The 19,120-nt window shown below is 48.8% G+C and overlaps 4 protein-coding genes across 4 annotated transcripts; 2 read left to right on the top strand and 2 right to left on the bottom strand.

Annotated features, from left to right (window-relative positions):
• Positions 1-1,221: 1,221 nt before the first annotated feature.
• pksP (polyketide synthase alb1) lies at positions 1,222-7,873 on the top strand (the record flags this gene model as incomplete). Its single annotated transcript, XM_039074353.1, has 5 exons — positions 1,222-1,508; positions 1,580-1,871; positions 1,932-5,351; positions 5,404-6,159; positions 6,218-7,873. 5 exons carry the CDS (start codon positions 1,222-1,224, stop codon positions 7,871-7,873), a joined length of 6,411 nt encoding a protein of 2,136 aa, XP_038927482.1.
• A 645-nt stretch (positions 7,874-8,518) lies between these two features.
• On the bottom strand, positions 8,519-12,166 carry LCP9604111_6431 (uncharacterized protein; the record flags this gene model as incomplete). Its single annotated transcript, XM_039074352.1, has 6 exons — positions 8,519-9,460; positions 9,513-10,304; positions 10,358-11,085; positions 11,147-11,357; positions 11,409-11,864; positions 11,954-12,166. The coding sequence occupies 6 exons, from the start codon at positions 12,164-12,166 to the stop codon at positions 8,519-8,521; spliced, it is 3,342 nt and encodes a 1,113-aa protein (XP_038927481.1).
• A 404-nt stretch (positions 12,167-12,570) lies between these two features.
• On the bottom strand, positions 12,571-14,079 carry LCP9604111_6430 (putative flavin dependent monooxygenase; the record flags this gene model as incomplete). The annotated part of the gene is made up of 2 exons (XM_039074351.1): positions 12,571-13,957; positions 14,009-14,079. 2 exons carry the CDS (start codon positions 14,077-14,079, stop codon positions 12,571-12,573), a joined length of 1,458 nt encoding a protein of 485 aa, XP_038927480.1.
• Positions 14,080-14,621: 542 nt separating this feature from the next.
• On the top strand, positions 14,622-18,785 carry LCP9604111_6429 (uncharacterized protein; the record flags this gene model as incomplete). The annotated part of the gene is made up of 2 exons (XM_039074349.1): positions 14,622-15,011; positions 15,069-18,785. The coding sequence occupies 2 exons, from the start codon at positions 14,622-14,624 to the stop codon at positions 18,783-18,785; spliced, it is 4,107 nt and encodes a 1,368-aa protein (XP_038927479.1).
• Between the last annotated feature and the right edge of the window lie 335 nt (positions 18,786-19,120).

The raw sequence follows: 19,120 nt of genomic DNA, 5'->3' as shown, positions 1-19,120 counted from the left end.
GACTAGCCACGTGTGTAATCTATGGTTTATTCTAGAATGTCAATTGAGTAGTATCTGATATCGAAGGTGTTGAACATTTTTATTTGAATATCTTATTCATGGCCTAGATGGCACCGTAAGAATGAGAGTGAAAACTTCCAGGCCGCGACCATCTGAAACAAGACTCAATGTCTCAGAAGATAAGTTTTGAAGCTGGAGTCGTGACGTATGAAAAAACATTACAGATGATGCCTGCAGATGATCTACATTTTCTTACTTATTTGAGACATCCCATGCACTATTCTAGATCTTGATGATTCCATGCTGAAGAAGGGTCTTGTATACTTATGTGATCCCCTACTGTTTTGAGAACATTAGGCAAACAAGCCTCTCTAAGATCTTCGATTGAACGTTGATGTATTATTTTATTACTTAAAATTTCTAGTCTAAGAAACAGGGAGATCAATCTAGGGCAAATAAAACCACGTGATACGTGGAAGCAGCGGCTGTAACCTTCCGAATGCAGCGAGATTATCTCCTTGATTGCAACTTCATAGTAATTTTTCTCCAGCACGGGTCTATAGTCTATGATTCTACTATCATATGATAGATTTGTCACGGACATCCCGGCTCACATACCCGTCCAAAATCCTGATCTCTGCTCTGGGGTCATTGCTCGTTTTATCCGCAAACAGCACACGGGTATCCGTAGACTATCATCGGTTTGCCGGTTGCTTTAGTAATTCAAACTGATAATTCAGGATCCAATCGGATTATCCAAGGAAACAAGATTCTAGTTCGGTCCAGCCCATCTCCACATAGGCTCTGCTCAGACAAACATACCGACAATTTGAAGGCGTTATGGAATCGACTGCAGTAACGGTACCATTGGTGTCTTTGAGGATGTATACATCGCAATACCAGAAATACCAATAATAATAATTCTCGCTAATACTAGAGAATATGCGGCTAAGATCATACATTTCCCAATGGGTTCAGCCGAGTTACCATACCGTATATCCTGCTATATCCTGATTCAGAAAAAGTATGGGTCCTAAACCTTATGTTTCCTATTTCGATGCTACTAAGAAAATTGAGAGGCAGTCTATTACAATCTTCCACTGACGACCCACTAATGGAAAATACTCTATAAAGTATGATATCCTTAAGTTTTCGCCTGACCTGAACCTTTCTTCTTTTTCCATATATCTTTGAAACCATTAATCTGCTACCAGGAAGATTATGGAGGGCCCCAGTCATTTGTATCTCTTTGGAGATCAGACTGCGGATTTTGACTCCGGGCTTCGTCGGCTGTTGCATGCTAAGAATGACTCGCTTGTAGCAGCATTCTTCCAAAAGTGCTACTATGCGTTACGCAAGGAAATTACATCGCTTCCGCCATCCGAACGTCAGGGCTTCCCTCGCTTTACTAGTATCGTTGACCTTCTCGCGAGGTTCAAAGAGTCAGGGCCGAACCCAGCTCTAGAGAGTGCATTGACAACAATTTACCAACTAGGATGCTTCATCCAGTAAGAATATTGCCGCCTTGATGATATCGAGATGAGATTTTGGAATCAAACTTACTGACAATGTCTTATAGCTACTATGGTGATTTGGGCCATGCCTATCCGTCGGGTGATGACAGCTGCATCATTGGACTTTGCACCGGTCAACTCGCATCTGCGGCCGTAAGCTCTTCGAAAACTATCGGGGAGCTTATTGCAGCTGGAATTGAGACCGTCCTTGTTTCCTTGAGGCTCGGGATGTGCGTTTTGAAAGTACAAGAGCTCATAGAACCAAGCAAATCGGCAACATCAAGCTGGTCTGTACTAATTTCTGGTATGCACGAGCCCGAGGCCCAGGATTTGATTCAACAGTACACGAAGAAGAATGTAAGTCTTTTCCCCCAAACCGACTTGAAATAAAAGAGGATCATTGTTAATATTTTCAAGGCCTTGCCCCGCGTTTCTCAACCTTATATCAGCGCAGTAAGCCCCAATGGACTCACAATCAGTGGTCCCCCGACTTTTCTGGGCCGTTTCATTGAGTCCAGTCTCTCAAAGGAGCACAAGCCCACAATGGTTCCAATCCACGGCCCTTATCATGCCTCTCATCTATATGATAACAGGGACATTAACCGAATTTTGGAATCGTGGCCTACAGAGAATTTCATGATGTACGTGCCTCAGATCCCTGTGCTGTCAAGTGAGACAGGCAAGGAGCTCCAGGCTGAGAGCCTTGAGCAGCTCTTGAGATTTTCTCTTCAGGAGATTCTACAAAGACAGCTTTGCTGGGGCAAGGTCATCCAATCTTGCCAGTCAATCTTGGAGTCTACAAAAACATGCACTCTGTTCCCAATTTCCAGCACTGCAACCCAGAGCCTATTTAACTCATTGAAAAAGGCTGGAGTCTCCAATCTCGAGGTTGACAGCACACTTGGTGATGTCCGGAAGGATGCTGGTGGAGATAATCGTACCGGCCGTGCTGAGCAGTCCAAAATTGCAATTATTGGTCTTTCAGGAAGATTTCCAGATTCGCCTGATACCGAAGCTTTCTGGGATCTTTTGAAAAAAGGACTGGACGTCCACCGCGAGGTTCCCCCAGAGCGATGGGATGTCAAGGCTCACGTTGACATGGAAGGAAAGAAAAGAAATACCAGCCAAGTCCAATATGGATGCTGGTATGACGACGCGGGCATGTTTGACCCTCGATTTTTCAATATGTCTCCCCGTGAAGCACTTCAAGCAGATCCTGCTCAACGTCTGGCACTCTTGACTGCTTATGAGGCTTTGGAAATGGCAGGCTTCATCCCTGACAGCACGCCCTCTACGCAGAAGAACCGAGTGGGTGTCTTCTATGGAATGACCAGTGATGACTACCGTGAGACCAACAGTGGTCAGGATATTGACACCTACTTTATCCCGGGTGGTAACCGTGCTTTTACTCCCGGTCGCATCAACTACTATTTCAAGTTCAGCGGCCCCAGTGTTAGTGTGGATACCGCTTGCTCCTCAAGTCTTGCGGCAATTCATGTCGCCTGCAATTCCTTGTGGAGGAATGAATGTGATTCTGCCGTGACGGGCGGTGTCAACATCCTGGCAAATCCCGACAATCATGCTGGTCTTGATCGTGGACACTTCCTCTCAAGGACCGGAAACTGTACCACCTTTGATGATGGGGCTGATGGCTATTGCAGAGCAGATGGAGTTGGCTCCATTGTCATTAAGAGACTTGAGGATGCCCAGGCAGACAACGATCCAATCTACGGTATTATTGGAGGAGCTTATACCAACCACTCAGCAGAGGCTGTGTCAATTACTCGGCCTCATGTGGGAGCACAGTCCTTCATCTTCGACAAGCTTCTCAACGAGTCCAACAGCGACCCAAAAGAGATTAGTTATATCGAAATGCACGGAACCGGCACCCAGGCAGGTGATGCAGTGGAGATGCAGTCGGTTCTCGATGTCTTCGCTCCTGACTACCGTCGTGGGCCAACCCAATCTCTTCACCTCGGTTCAGCAAAGTCAAATGTTGGCCATGGAGAGTCCGCCTCTGGTGTCACAGCTCTGATCAAGGTCTTGATGATGATGCGAAAGAACATGATTCCCCCTCACTGTGGCATCAAGACCAAGATCAACCACAACTTCCCGACAGACTTCCCGCAGCGCAATGTGCACATTGCATCTGAAGCTGTCCCCTGGAACAGGCCAAATGGTGGCAAGCGGAAGACTTTCATCAACAATTTCTCGGCCGCCGGAGGCAATACTGCTTTGATGGTCGAGGATGGTCCGCTCAATGACGAGAATGTGGAAGATATCCGGTCTGCGCATCCTGTGCTTGTTTCGGCTCGGTCCCAGTCTGCACTGAAGAATAACATCTCTGCTCTCGTGCAGTACATCGATACAAACAAGAACTCGTTCAATTCCAACGATGCAAGCCTCCTTGCCAATCTGTCTTACACGACTACAGCGAGACGGATTCATCATCCCTTCAGAGTCGCTGTCACTGGATCTACTCTAGATGAAGTCAGGAGTGCATTGGCTCCTATCGTCAACCGAGACAGCATCAGCCCGGCTCCTGCCAATGCACCTGGCATCGGATTTATCTTCACCGGACAAGGTGCTCAGTACACAGGCATGGGACGCCAATTGTTTGATAGTTGCTCCCAATTCCGTGCTCACATCGAACACTTGAATTGTATCTGTGAGAGCCAGGGCTTCCCATCTATTCTGTCCCTGGTCGACGGGAGTGTGCCAATTGAAGAGCATAGCCCGATCGTTACACAGCTCGGAACAACCTGTGTGCAAATGGCATTGACAAAGTACTGGATGTCTCTGGGTATTGTACCTACCTTTGTCATTGGCCATAGCCTCGGCGAGTTTGCCGCGCTGAATGCTTCCGGTGTCTTGACAACTAGCGACACAATCTACCTTGCCGGGCGACGAGCCCAGCTTCTCACTGAACAAATCGAGGTTGGAACGCACGCTATGCTTGCTGTCAAGTCTTCAGTGGCACAGGTCAAGCAGTTTCTTGATGAGGCTACCGAGGTGGCTTGTATCAATGCGCCCAGCGAGACTGTTATCAGTGGCGCAAGCGAGAAGATTGACGAGCTTGCGCAAACTCTTACCAACGAAGGGTTCAAGGCTACCAAGTTAAATGTACCTTTTGCTTTCCATTCAGCTCAGGTTGAACCTATACTTGAAAGTCTGGCTGAAATTGGAAAGGGCGTCAATTTCAACGCGCCCTCTATTCCATTCGTATCTGCCCTTCTTGGAGACGTCATCAATGAGACCAACGGTGAGTTGCTTGGTACCAACTACCTCACCCGTCACTGCCGGGAGACTGTCAACTTCCTGGGTGCTCTTGAAGCTACCCGGCACTCCAACTTAATGAATGACAAGACTATTTGGGTTGAGATTGGCTCTCACCCGGTCTGCTCCGGAATGGTCAAGGCAACTTTCGGTCCTCAGGCAACTACTGTGGCATCTCTCCGTCGCCAGGAAGACACGTGGAAGGTTCTCTCAACCAGTGTTTCAGCTCTCTATATGGCTGGAATTGACATTCGATGGAAGGAATATCACCAGGACTTCACTGGACACAAAGTTCTCCCACTCCCTTCCTACAAGTGGGATCTCAAGAACTACTGGATTCCTTACACTAATAACTTCTGTCTGCTCAAGGGTGCACCGCCGGTATCAGTGGCTGATGCTGCGCCAGTTTCTGTTTTCTTGTCATCGGCAGCACAAAAGGTTTTGGAGACGAGTGGTGACAATTCGTCGGCGTCTATCGTCATCGAGAATGACATTGCTGATCCCGACCTCAATCGTGTCATTGCAGGTCACAAGGTGAACGGTGCCTGCCTTACTCCATCGGTATGCATATTCTTTTCTCATTTAACAGTCTTGCTTGCTAATTGATTTTTAGTCCCTGTACGCCGATATCGCCCAAACACTTGGTGAATATCTAGTCCAGAACTACAAGCCAGAATGGAAAGATCGCGGATTTGATGTCTGCAACATGGTGGTCCCTAAGCCGCTTATTGCAAAGGGAGGCAAGCAGCTCTTCCGCGTTTCAGCGACTGCAAACTGGGCCGAAGAAAATGCCAAGGTGCAGGTGTGGTCTGTGACCCCCGAGGGGAAGAAGATCCTTGACCACGCCACTTGCTACATCAAGTTCTTTGATCCCAGTACTTACGACGTCGAGTGGAAGCGCAGCTCTTACCTCATCAAGCGAAGCATTGAGCATCTCCAAGAGAGCACTGTATCCGGCCAGGCTCACCGCATGAAGCGAGGAATGGTCTACAAGCTCTTTGCTTCTCTGGTTGATTATGACGAGAACTACAAATCCATTCGGGAAGTCATCCTCGACAGTGACCAACACGAAGCTACCGCTCTGGTCAAATTTGAGGCTCCTCCGGGCAACTTTCATCGCAATCCATTCTGGATTGACAGCATTGGTCACTTGTCTGGCTTCATTATGAATGCTAGTGATAACACCGATTCGAAGAACCAAGTGTTCGTCAATCATGGATGGGACTCGATGAGGTGCTTGAAGAAGTTCGATCCGAGCGTCACTTACCGCACCTACGTGAGGATGCAACCCTGGAAAGAGTCTATTTGGGCTGGTGATGTCTATATGTTTGATGGAGATGACATCGTTGCTGTGTTTGGTGGTGTTAAGGTACGTCGAAAAACCGTCGTAGTATTCTCGAATGAAACACTAACAGAATGCGACATAGTTCCAAGCTCTGGCACGAAAGATCCTCGACATGGCTCTTCCTCCAGCTGGAGCGGCATCCAAGCCGGCCGCCAAGCGTGTTCCTGCTCCCGTCAATATCGAGAAGGCAAAGACTGGCTCTGCCAAAAAGGCTGCCCCTTCACCAAGATCTGGAATGCCAAGTCTGACTATGCGTGCTCTTGCAATCCTTGCTGAAGAGGTCGGACTTTCGGCATCTGAGCTGACTGATGACCTCAACTTCGCTGATTACGGAGTTGACTCCCTTCTCTCGCTGACTGTCACTGGGCGATACCGCGAGGACATGGGACTCGATCTTGACTCCACTATCTTCGTGGATAATCCAACTGTCAAAGACTTCAAAAATCTTCTAGCTCAAATGAGCCCTAGTGAAAGTAGTGACGGATCAAGCAGTGAAGGTGACATGTCGTCGGCCGCATCTTCGACCGACTTGTCGACTCCAAACAGCAGTGGTCTGCCAAGTCCTGCAAATGAGAAGCCGATGGCACATGGATCGCAGGAGCAAAATGACAGCATGAGGCAGATTGCCTCAATCTTGGCCGAGGAGATCGGTGTGGAACCCGAGGAGCTCGATGGGGATGCGAACCTTGCTGAGATGGGCCTAGACTCATTGATGTCGCTCACCGTTCTCGGTAAAATCCGTGAAGATCTTGATCTTGATCTCTCGGGAGAGTTCTTCATTGAGAATCAAACACTCGATGATATCGAGACTACCTTGGGTCTAAAGCCTAAGCCAGCCCCTGCGGAGCCAATCAGATTCCCCGAACAAATCCCTGTTCGAGCCCCGGTGGTCGCTCCCAGCACTACCCCCCAGCACCCGCCGGCCACTTCAATCCTCCTGCAAGGAAACCCAAAGACAGCGACTCAGAGTTTGTTTTTGTTCCCTGATGGCTCTGGCTCTGCTACCTCCTATGCTTCCATCCCTGGAATTTCTCCCGATGTGTGTGTCTATGGACTGAACTGCCCATACATGCGCACCCCTGAGAATCTCAAGGCCAGATTGGACGAGCTCACAGCTCCTTACATTGCTGAGATTCGGCGCCGCCAGCCCACTGGCCCTTACAACTTCGGTGGCTGGTCCGCCGGTGGTATTTGTGCGTACGACGCCGCGCGCCAACTGATCTTCGAGGAAGGCGAGCGAGTCGAGCGCCTGCTGCTTCTTGATTCGCCCTTCCCCGTTGGACTGGAGAAGCTGCCTCGCCGCCTGTACAGCTTCTTTGATACGGTCGGACTGTTTGGAGAGGGCAAGGCACCTCCACCTAAATGGCTTCTCCCTCACTTCCTGGCTTTCATCGATTCCCTGGATGCTTACAAGGCGGTTCCCTTCCCTCACACAGACCCCAAGCTGGCCGATAAGCTCCCCAAGACCTTCATGGTCTGGGCCAAGGATGGTGTCTGCTCCAAGCCAGGTGATGCCCGCCCTGCACCAGCTGCAGATGGTAGCCCAGACCCTCGTGAGATGCTCTGGTTGTTGAACAACCGCACTGATCTCGGTCCAAATGGTTGGGATACCCTCGTCGGCCCGAATCATGTCGGCGGAATTACCGTTATGGAGGATGCCAATCATTTCACTATGACTCGTGGCGAGAAGGCCAAGGAGCTGGCTACATTCATTGCTAACTCTATGGCTTCGGCGTAAACGTATTGCATTCGGGGACTGTGACATGTCTATTTCCAGGAGATTTAGACATTCGCTCTTTTCTCTTCTACTTATCTGTCCATTTTGTATGCTGCTGTCCAGGACAAAGTATTTCTTTCCTTCCCTGTCTTATTATCTCAGTGTATACATAATCCATAATTTTGCGGCCCTTTGCTACTTTTTGCTTACATTTTAATTACCGAATACGAAATCCAGATTGATGTTTTACATTTGGAAGAATCGTCTTTATTTTCTCAAAAAAAAACTAAAGCACTAAGATGTCTGTCATTGGATCTGTGGCGAAAAGAACTACCATGAAAATCGAATGAAACAGTTGACTTGCTTGGAGATGACAAGACTCAGATAATGTTGCATCCAAGACCCGGTTTTCTCTCGCAAAACGAAAATCGCTCATGGGTAAATGTGGAGTCGCAATGGATGAAACGCCAGGAAGATGCAATGTCGTAATGAGCGGATGAAAGGAATAAATATCTAGCTAATGTGATGGTGAAATGCTTCGCAAAGAGCAAATGCCCCGTCTATGTATCGTGTATAGACGTCATAGATTGGTGTAGGAAAAATGAGTGGCAAGAACATGATCAATGGCAGGGGACATGAAAGTTTATGGGATATTGTGTAATACCCTCAGAAAGGCACCTCTGAGCTGTATCGTAGCGCACTGCCCCTGCCCCCATGACCGCCATTACCGTTACCATTATGACCAACCCCGGGGCTGGTCGGACGGCTGCCCGCCCACTTGGGGCTTCGTGGTTGAGTGCTAGTCGAGCGAGTTGACGGACGATTCTTCCGGATTTCACGAAGCTCTTCTTCCTTCCTTTGTAGGAATTCGTCGCGCGAAGCCAGAGTTAGTTCTAGCTCTTCAATCCTAGCTAGATGGCGAACCGACTCATCCTTCATGTGCAACTCACGAAGTTGCACGGCATTGCTTTCGGCCTTGCGCTTTAGTCTCTCATTCTCAGTGGCCAAATGGCGGTTTTCTGTGCCAGACTGAGCGGCCGCGGTAGACGCAGTTTGGTATTGCTCTCGGGTGTACTCGGATTGGTTTTTCTCAAACTCAGCTTTGCGCTCAAGGTTCGAATTTTCTTTGGTCAGACGACGGATTTCCTCCCGTGCCATCTCTAGTTCAGCATTACTGCCACCGCCATTTTTGAGTGCCTGTCTAGCTTCGTCGAGCTCGCGCTTCAGCTCTGCCCGTTCTTGTTTCAGACTAGAGATAGTCTCTTTTTGTTTCTCGACGCGCTGTTCTAGAGACGGCTTGTGCTCAACCACACGATCACGCTCTTGGCGAGTTACATGGAGTTCCTTCGTCCGACTCTCGTAACGGTGTTGTAGAATACCCAGAGCTCTCTCCATTTCTCGGAATCCAGAATTTGCCCGAGCAAGCTCAGCCTGCAGCTGGGCTTTTTCACTTGCGTGAATGTGTTTCATCTGGATAATATTCTTCTCCAATGAGATCAAATCACGGTCCAACGTTTGAGTGGGAGGCTTAGTTGACTCGGTCAACTGGCTGTCCTCTTGGGTACCAATCCGTGCGCGCTTCGACGAGTGTTCATCGGGTTTCTCATCCTGCCCCAAAGCGTTAGCTGAATTCAAATACATCAACATGTGGTATAATTACCAGTGTGCGTTTATGGGCCGGCGGCATCGCCTCGTCAGATGAAGAACTGTCGCACTCTAACTCCTCCAGTGATACAAGGTTCAAAGGTTTAATGGTAGGCAATGGCCAACCAGCAACACTATCCAAGAGATATCCAAGAATCTCTTCGGCATCTTCAGACGCGCCGAGGGCATCATCCTGGAGCTCACCGGCCTCGTCATGGAAACGGGCAATGTAGTGCACAAGTAAACGCAATCGATCAGGATCCGGCGACTCGGGCAAACAACGCTCGATATGTTCACTAGTGTTGGCGACAAGAAACCAAATGACGGGAAGCAAGCTCCCGTTTCGGGCATAAGTCGTTCGGAGATGCTGTATGAACGGGCTTTTGGGTTTGAAATACGAATCCAGGGCAAAAATAGCAGACGGCGGCTTGTAAAGTTCACGGGCGGTCTCACTCGAATGAATTCCAAAGCTCAGTGACCCCTTGGCTAGGGAAACCTCCAAGGTGCTACCCATCTCTGCACGGGGTCGGGTGTATGCAAAACCTTTCCCTTGGAGATAACGCTCGAGAACTCCCTGTTTCTTCTCGTCTTGTACAGCGAGAATCAGATGGAGCTCGTGTGTACCTACAATCTTCATGAAATGACCAAGTAGGAAAAACTTTGCACTGGACATTTCCGCCCAGGATGCCTCTTCCGCAAAGTCAGGGTCGGTATTTTTCAAATGATTGGCGAAATTCAAGTCTGGATAGGTTGCAACATTGCTCAGCCGGGCGATGACCTCCCGCATATGTGAATGCAAAACCTCTCGCTGTGAAAACAATGTAAGCAATGCGAATCATATCCCAGAAACATCCTACTTGCCTCAGGCTCCGAAACTTGAGTATTCGACTGAAAGCTATCAAAAAATTTGCGTATGCATGTAGCTGCATCTGATAGTACTCGCTCGTAGTGATCCTTCACACGTGCATTCATCGGAAGAGGGACAGCAAATTCAGATGGCCCAAGGTGGACAGAACCGGGCGCAACCACCTCATCCATGTCGGTGACGGTCAACGCACTGGGATGAATAGTTTGAAGTGAAGGTTGGCTCATATGAGCTTCGTGCGCTAGTTCCGAGGGTGGTAGTAAAGGTTCAGAATGACCATGGTGGACTGCAGTATGGGAATTGGAAAAAGAGTCTGTGTCGGGTCTGACGCTAAGCAGAGCAGTTGTTTCGGGGATAGACACAGGCATCGAAGCTTCAACATCCCCCACAGAAGACGGAGTTTGGACAGCGTTAGCTGGTTGCGATAGCTCTGATTGATTCGCTTCGCTGAGTTTAGCCCAGGCGTTCCGTATCATTTCCGTGGGAGTGGACCCTGGCAATTGTCCGTATCGGTCCAAAGTGGCAGCGGAGAGAGAAGGATCTGATGGCTTGGGCTCTTTGTCTTCCATGATTTCGCCAAATGGTTCTTCTTGTACGAGATTAGAAAATGATGGCATTGGTCGGGTGAAACCTTCAGCACTGAGCTCTTCTGGGTGCTGTGACAGGTTTTGACAGACTGTTTCCGGAATTGAGCTCAGATAAGTTGACCGGACGAACACGCAGTCTGTGAGAATGTGAGCAAAATGTGAGCAAAATGTAAAACTTGATTTTGCATGTGAAACTACCTCTCAGGATGGAGCCACACGAGCCAAAAGTCAAATTGTTGTGAGATGGGGTATTATAAAAAGGATAGGAGCCGGGGCACGAGAAATCGGTTCCTAAACTTGATGGCTGAACAGGCGTCTCGGCTATTTCGGAGACGTTGGAGCTCAGTCCAACACCCGGCGTGTTCGGGTGTGATAATAATTCAGAAACGTTGTTGATTTCCGCAGAGTACTGTCGATGCGATGAGCATCTATTAATTAAATCGGCCTTTTGGTCACAAACCGGGCCAGGCTGCTGCGTATTGACGTCGTCCCACTCACCTCGTTGCGGGTATTCAGGTGGAATAGGTGACTCAGGGATGTATTCGTCGGCTTGCAGGCGAGGGTTTGTAGATGGAGATTGAGGTAGAGAGGCGGTCCCGTAAAAGCAGCCCGAGACTTCAATGTACTGAGATTGAAGAGAGTCTACTATCTCTGAAATGTTGTCTTGTTGCACAAATAGCGACGAGGAAGCTCTTGAATGATTATCAGAATCAGTGTCCTCAGTCTCGTCGAAGGTAGTGCGGTAGCTGTCCCCTTGGCCTGTGTTCTCTTCTGATGATGAGGAAGAGACTTCGACGACGCTGGGCGATTGAGTAATCCTCCTACTTGTCGACTTCCTATCTAGCGCACTTGATCGCCGAGCTTTTTGCTTGTTCCAGACCCGTATAGCAAGCTCACTTGCGTTCTCTTTGGGTTCCTAAACAAGCAAAGCGCGCATTTGTTAGTTCAAGCTCGGCAATCATTTCTTTGATGCCTTTTATGTCCAATATTGCCACGGGAACTCACCCAAGTCGGATCGTATGGACCCTCCCAATCAATGAGATACTCGGTGTCTGTTTCACGGAGGATACACTTGATAGGCCACTCCTCGTCGTCCAAGTCACTACCGTCGCTGCTCTCACTGCTGTCGCTAATAACCACAATTGTAGCTGAAGGCCGGTCAGTATTCTTTCTGTGGTGACTTTGGAGTTTCGGCGAGCGAAGCTGCTCCCGAAGCATCATGTGCGGGCGATTAGTGTCGGGGAGATGTTGGATAACATGACGGGGTGAAATGAGAGCGTAGGTTCAATACTCAATATAAGCTCATATGAGCTGCATTGATCCGAGACACATACAATTTTTAATTCTGGGCAACATCTACCACTTCCCCAAAGCACTGTGACGGTATATGAAAGAGGGTAAACGCATGGCGCGACGGGCGGACGGATAGTGAGCCCGCTTCACGTGATAACGCTTATCGGTAGATCTACAATATTTGAGAATAGTGACATGCTGATCAAGGGTTATAAGCTCATATATCTATTTAATGATTCAAAAGATGCAAAACTAATGGATTTCTAATTGATTTAGATCACCGTTAATGCTGTAGGTACTGGTTGAGATGTGACATTGTACCATAATCATCACTGATCATCTTGTTGCCTCTTCCACTCTTCAAAGTCGAAACCGAGCTCCGCTAGATCCTTGATCTCGCTCCGTGCGTCACCCCGTTGTACGAAAGCACGTCTGATTTCTGGGAAATGGGCCCGCATCCATCTTTCCCGCTCACCCCACCGAGTACCAAGTTTGCCTTGTCCGTTGTTAGAGAGGCCAGGTCGTGGGTTGGCCTTCTCCGCCCAGTCGTAGAGAAAATTGAGGTAGTCAGCATCCATGGGAAATGGAAGCAAATGGAAATCCTTTCCATCTCCTTTGGCTTCAATTTCGGAAGCTTCCCATGCCTTCATCTCATCTTTTGGTGGAAGCGTAAGCCGCGCAGACCATACACGAGAGAAGACAGCAGCGTGGTTCTCAGCCATAGGGAATGGAATCACCCGCTGCGAAAGCACGGGGAAGACGAGAGTGGGGTGCTCTATATAGAATAACTGCTGGTAGACATTCATTGTTCGCCATCCGTGGGTCACAACCGGTGGGTTGAGTGAGGATAGGAAAGGATATGAATAGAAATAGCCGGTGCAGAAGACAACAGCGTCAACATGTTCCTCGATGCGACCATCCGCAAATTTTATACCTCTGTCATAGGTTGTCGAAGGAAGAAACTCGACTATCTCCGGGCAGATGATTTTATCGTCATTTGCGGATGCAGCCAAGTATGATTCAGATCGTTGGGAGACCAACAGCTTGCCTTGGCTTACTTCATTGATCTGGGAACCAATGTCCAGGCCCGAAGCAGAACTTCCAACCACCACAACTTTCTTTCCTTGGAAAGGTTCTGGGGAGTTGTAAAACTTGGAATGAGAGATAGCACCTGGGTATGATGCATCCCAGGCTTGTATTCCTAGGATGTCAGGTATGTAAGGGACCGTGAAATGACCGCTTGCAACCACCACAGCATCATATGTGTGGGTTGTGTCTATGCCAGTTTGAAGACTCTTTGATGTTAGACTCCAAGTGCTCAGACTTTCATCCTTGAGTTTCACTTCTAAGACTTGTGTCTCAAAGTGAATGAGGCCTTTGACGTCTTCGCCATATTCTTCGAGGTATTGTTTCACCGTCCGATGCTTGGGGAAGAGCTGGGATTCCAATGGGAAGGCCTTATCCGAGTAGCGCATTAACTCCTTAGGGATGTTGGTTTCCAGTCGATCGTATACTGGAGACACGAATGTTGCCTCACGCCCCCCATTGTGATCGATCCACACTGGCTTCTCGACTGGCTCATGGGGGGTTAAATGTGGGACAGCTGTTGATCTCCCTTCTTTAGAGGAGCTCGGACTGTAGTTCCAAACTCCTCCTACGGAGCTTCTTTGCTCGAAGACTTCGATTTGATCGAAATATTTCTCGGCGAGCAGGTATCTGAGTCGGTCAGCATTGTCATGTTGGCGGATGTGTAACAACCCCGCTTACTTGACTGCAGCAAGGCCGGAGGGCCCCGCGCCGATGACAGCCACTCGCCGAATAGTATTTGTGATTGACATGCTTTCAACGAGCTCTTGGGAATTCCTGGTAACCTATGTAGTCAGAAATGCGAAGGTGAGTTGCGAGAAAAAAGAAGTGACCTTGGAGGATGCCAAGCGCTTTCGCCATAGTGGAGCTGCTTTTTATATCCGGTGTCTTATAGCGTAGACCCATAACGACATGAAGAATACACTACAAGAATGTTTTCACTATATTCACGTTCAAAAGCAGTGCATAATCCTCCGTATGTGACTATATAATAAGATCGACCAATCAGCAAGTCTTATTGGACATGGACAATCCAACCGAAGAGGGTAACTTTCGTTCTCCCAATACCGAAATTACGCCCTTTTCTTGCTGTTTTTACTGTAACATTACCCAACAGAGCTGCAGCTGCCGAAGGTCCTCTTTGTTGCACGAAATATTCATCTTCATTTCCTTTCAGCCCAGTTTTATATACTCGCATTTTTACCCTTCTTATTTTATATCGACTATTACTCCTGTTTGATATGAGGCCAGCTTGATAAAACAAAAGTCAGTCGGGCGTGGGCAAACCGGCGCAATGAACGCGATTGAGCAGTCTCCCGCGTCGAATGCGCTGGCGCAGTTGACCAGGGTCCCGATAGCTCAGCTTTCCCCAGACCTTGAGAAATTGGCCGAGAAGTCTTTTCTTGCAGCTGTAGCACTTGTGTGGCCATACTCCTCTTCGATCAAGACTGTGAGCCTTCTATTAGCGGAGCCGGACTTCCGCCTGAGGGGCGCCAGAGGACAAATCAAGGTCACGTTCCACGGACGCGTCGCAGAAAGGGTCGCGGAATCGCATGTCGGAATTGGGGATACCGTTAGTCTGGCCTTGAAAGACATCAAGTTTGTCAGCAACGAAGACGCCCAGAAAACCCCGGGGAGGTCTGTCGCATGGGATGCGCACTTTGAGAATGGCGTATCTCTCGAGGTATGTTGCTCCCAAACTCGATATGTGTCTTATGGTGACTAACTGCTGCCTATCTAGATCTACCGATCTTCCCAACCTCCGTTGATAATATCGGTTGAGCCGCAAGTGACAGCACCGCATGAAACCGAACCAGCATCGCCTACAACCCCTAGTGGCAAATCAATCAATCCCGAATTCGACCTGCCTTCTAGTGAACGGCCCTGGGGATCACCTATGTTCCTCAATTCTACTCGAACCCCACTTGGGGGAACAATCCGTTCCGCTTTCGATCCTTTTACGGAAGAAGATGGATTTGTGCCAGGGAAAGGAAGAAAAAAGCCGAGGTACAGCTTGCACAGGGAAGATTGGCGTGTTGTCAATGAACCCGAAAGCCCTCGCGAGCAAGAAGCTCCTGTGGATTGGGAACAGGCTTTGAATCAATCTATCGATCAAGAACTCGAGGCAGACTCGGCGAGTGAGGCTTCCATGACGGATGATGTCGAAGCTCCAACATACACAGAGGATGCACCACAAGAGCCACTTCCAGTGTTTGCGAAGCCTTCTCTTGAATTGACCGGGAGTATCCTCGAAAGACATGCCGCCGAGTCAAATGTTGTGTCTCATGGACAAGTTGATGATCATGAAACACTTTTCCATCTGCCAACGGATACGCCGCAGATTCGACCCATCCCTTCTCCGGGGCTCCCGATTCCTTCGCCACTCGTATCAAATCATGCTGGCTCAACTAGCTATTTCCTGCCATGGACCGCGCCCACACAATTCCAAGAGATTGGATATGCTCAGGCGGGAATGGATACCATAGCAACGCCCGCAGCATCCTCCATCGAAACCCATGATACCGACACCATCGATTCCATTCACGCAGATCTAGAAACAGTTGATCCGGATGTTGAATCCGTCCAGCAGGAACATGTCTTCGATGCTGGGTTTATCCGCAATGATTCGGCATCATATCCAGGCTCAGAAGATTTACCGGAGAAGCAGGGAGTTGAGATAATCGACTCCATAGCTATTGATGGGTCAGATGTCGTCGAAGCTGACATGGCCATTGATACTACTGGCGACAAAGCTCAAATGTCAAATGAACTAGAGCAGTATTCTGCTTTTGATGATCCTAACCTATCCCACGACCATCCAGCACGACTTTCGGACTCGGAAGATAAATTGGATGACTCCCCCAATACCAAAGATGAATCACCTGCCGCTCAAGCTGATGTTGTTACCGAAAATGTCGCCGACGAAGCTCAGGCGTCAGATGAAACATATCAAGAACATCTCGTTGATTCCAGTCACCTATGGCGCGATAACTCAGGATCATCCTCACCTTCGGAGGATGGGCAAGATGAATCACTCGAATCCTCAGAAGAGGTCGATGGATCAGATATTGCTCAACATGATCTTGGCATCGAAACTGCCAGCGACAATTTGGGATCTCCTCAATATCCGGGTGAATCTCGTGATGAGAAACATCCTGAGCCAGAGACTCACTTAGTCCACTATCCACAACTAGGGTTCACGTCTGATCAGGATGCGATCGATGCCCTCGGAAAAATGATAGCCGCTCGAGATGAGGAATACCAAAAGATGAAAAATACAGAAGAGGAGAAAGAAAGCGAAAAGGATGTCGATCGTCCACCCAGTCAAGGATACCGTGAAGAAAAGGATGAAGAAGTGTACTATGCGGAGTCAGTGGAAAATTACGATTCTCAATGTGAATCCGAAGAGGACGAGGAGGATTTATATGGTGATCCTAGTTTGGAATCACGATTGGACGAAGATGACTTCGGTGTCGTTGAATCTAGTGGTGAAAAGCCTGAGCAGGAACAAAAGCTGCCCTCGCAGGCGGGAAGCCATGAAGTAATCGTGCTGGACAGTGACAGTGATGATGAGTCTGCCTCCAATCATCCGGTAGCCTCAGCTTCGCAGTCAGCAGAACGAAACGATCACTCATACTGCTCTAAATCCGAACATCCCGCTGTCCCTCCAGCTGCAGCCGAATTTGCAAGTGGTGTACAGGAATATCCAGAGCCGTGGTATCTTGACGGAAAAGACTATCACGGAGTAGTGGAAGACGATTCCGATACTGATGAACGCCAAAGCGAAGACAGTGAAGAGAGCGAAGACATTGAAAGGAGTGAATACGGCGGAGAAAGCGAAGACAGGGAAGCGAGGGAAGACAGGGAAGACAGGGAAGACGAGGAAGAGGGGGAAGACGAATACAATCAACAATATGACCGAGTTTACGAAAGTGATATGGATGATGATGAGTCGTCCCAAGACCACTATGAAACGGACCGTGCATCTGAAGTGGCATCACCCAACCTTGAGCAAGATGAAGATAAACAAATTAAACATGCGGAGCTCATCGAAGAAGCTGACAACGACGAATATTATACTGTGGCCAACCCTCACGCACAGATAGGAGTGCCAGTCGATCGAGACTATAACGAGGGGCAATCAGGCAATGCTGATCCAAACTTGCTTGATGGGCCTGAATCTCATCATCAAGGTCCATCCTTGGAAGGCAAAAATCATGCTGGGCAGTATCTCACTGGGGACGGACAATTTGATTTGCATATTCCTTCGTCTGCTAGAAATACCATAGCCGATTTCCCGTTGAAGCATGAGCCGACTGTCGAAGAGCCAACTGTCGAAGGACCTGAGCCACTTGGCGGTCGAGTCTCGCCGTCCACTACGTCTCCATTGAAGCGACAACCCTCAACATCAGACCCCACCCAGAAAAATGCATCCCCGCTTGAACTGATTCATGATTTTGAACATCAAGCTTCATCCACGATCGAAGAAACTGAAGCCCCTACTGGTCTTGATAAAACTTTGCTGCTGGCTGACTCCCCAGTGTCAGACCAAGACGATGGTATCGGGGCGGGACTCATAAAAAACACACAAGAGATCCACGTTGACAGACATGATGATGCCGTGGCTCCTTCGGAATCCGTTGAAGCCGCAGAACCCACAGCAACACCCGAACCTGGCCGCTCTATGGATGTTGTGATTGAATCTCCGAACACATTGGCAGTTCCCATTCCACAGCCCTCAGTTCCCGACCGTAATGCTTCTGGACTGCGGAGCGAGCTTTCCTACTTCGCACCACTTGCTACACTCATTGATCATTACAATGCTCTAGTCGATACCATCTCAATCGTACATGAAGCTTCGCCGATAACCCGGGCCAAATCTAGTCCAAAAGACTGGTTCGTGACTATTGAACTTACCGATCCATCTATGGCTGGCATGACTCTTCATGCTCAAATTTTCCGGCGCCACAAGGCCTCGATGCCAACATTGGTAGAAGGCAACGCCATACTCTTACGCGACTTCAAGGTCCAGAGTTTCGATCACACCATGATGCTTGTCAGTGCCGATACTAGCGCGTGGGCAGTATTCGACGGTTCGGGTCCCGAGGCCGAGACGAACGGACCTCCTGTCGAATATGACTCGCAGGAACGTGCGTACGCGTCTGGCTTACGTCGATGGTACGATGAAATTGGCTCGGCTAGGGTTGCGGACCATATGCTCCAGGCAGCTATTGAGAGAGACAGAGAGGAGCGCGATATGACACCAGGCAGTCAAGTGCGAAGTGAGTCAGGGACCCCAGATTCTAAGCGAGGCTCGCAGCGCAAGCGCAAGAGCACTCGAAGAATCACGATCCATGAGCTGCGTGATGGCACTCGTTATACGGAGGTCGGGTCCCCAAACAGTCGGAACAGCAGTGTTCACGAATTACGGGATGGCACGTTGTATGCCAATATTTGAAATGGTCGTCTTAAAATCTTGATTCTTGTGTGGTGTCTCTGTTACAATTCACCTGTACCTACCGAGTAAAACAAAAGAATACATATGAACGATCAAGGGATTCGCAGTCTTCCACCCCCGTTCTCTATCTCTTGGCTTTCTCGTTCTGATCATCATGTGGCAAAATCTCATTCTTTAAAGGGGGAATCATAGCTTTCTGGGTTTTCCAAGTGGTTCTAATAATGTGACAAGTCCCAATAGCCTTACCGGTACCGGAATCATTATGACTTACTGCCAATAGATGGAAACGTGTGTTCTGTTCGTTCTTGCCTGGCCAGTCGTAGTAGCGAGGTCTG

The sequence above is a fragment of the Penicillium roqueforti genome (assembly GCF_015533775.1).
Source record: "Penicillium roqueforti strain LCP96 04111 chromosome Unknown scaffold_17, whole genome shotgun sequence".
NCBI classification, from domain to species: Eukaryota; Fungi; Ascomycota; class Eurotiomycetes; order Eurotiales; family Aspergillaceae; genus Penicillium; species Penicillium roqueforti.
Note: the sequence above shows the minus strand (reverse complement) of the source record. Positions and strands in the feature narration are given on the sequence as shown.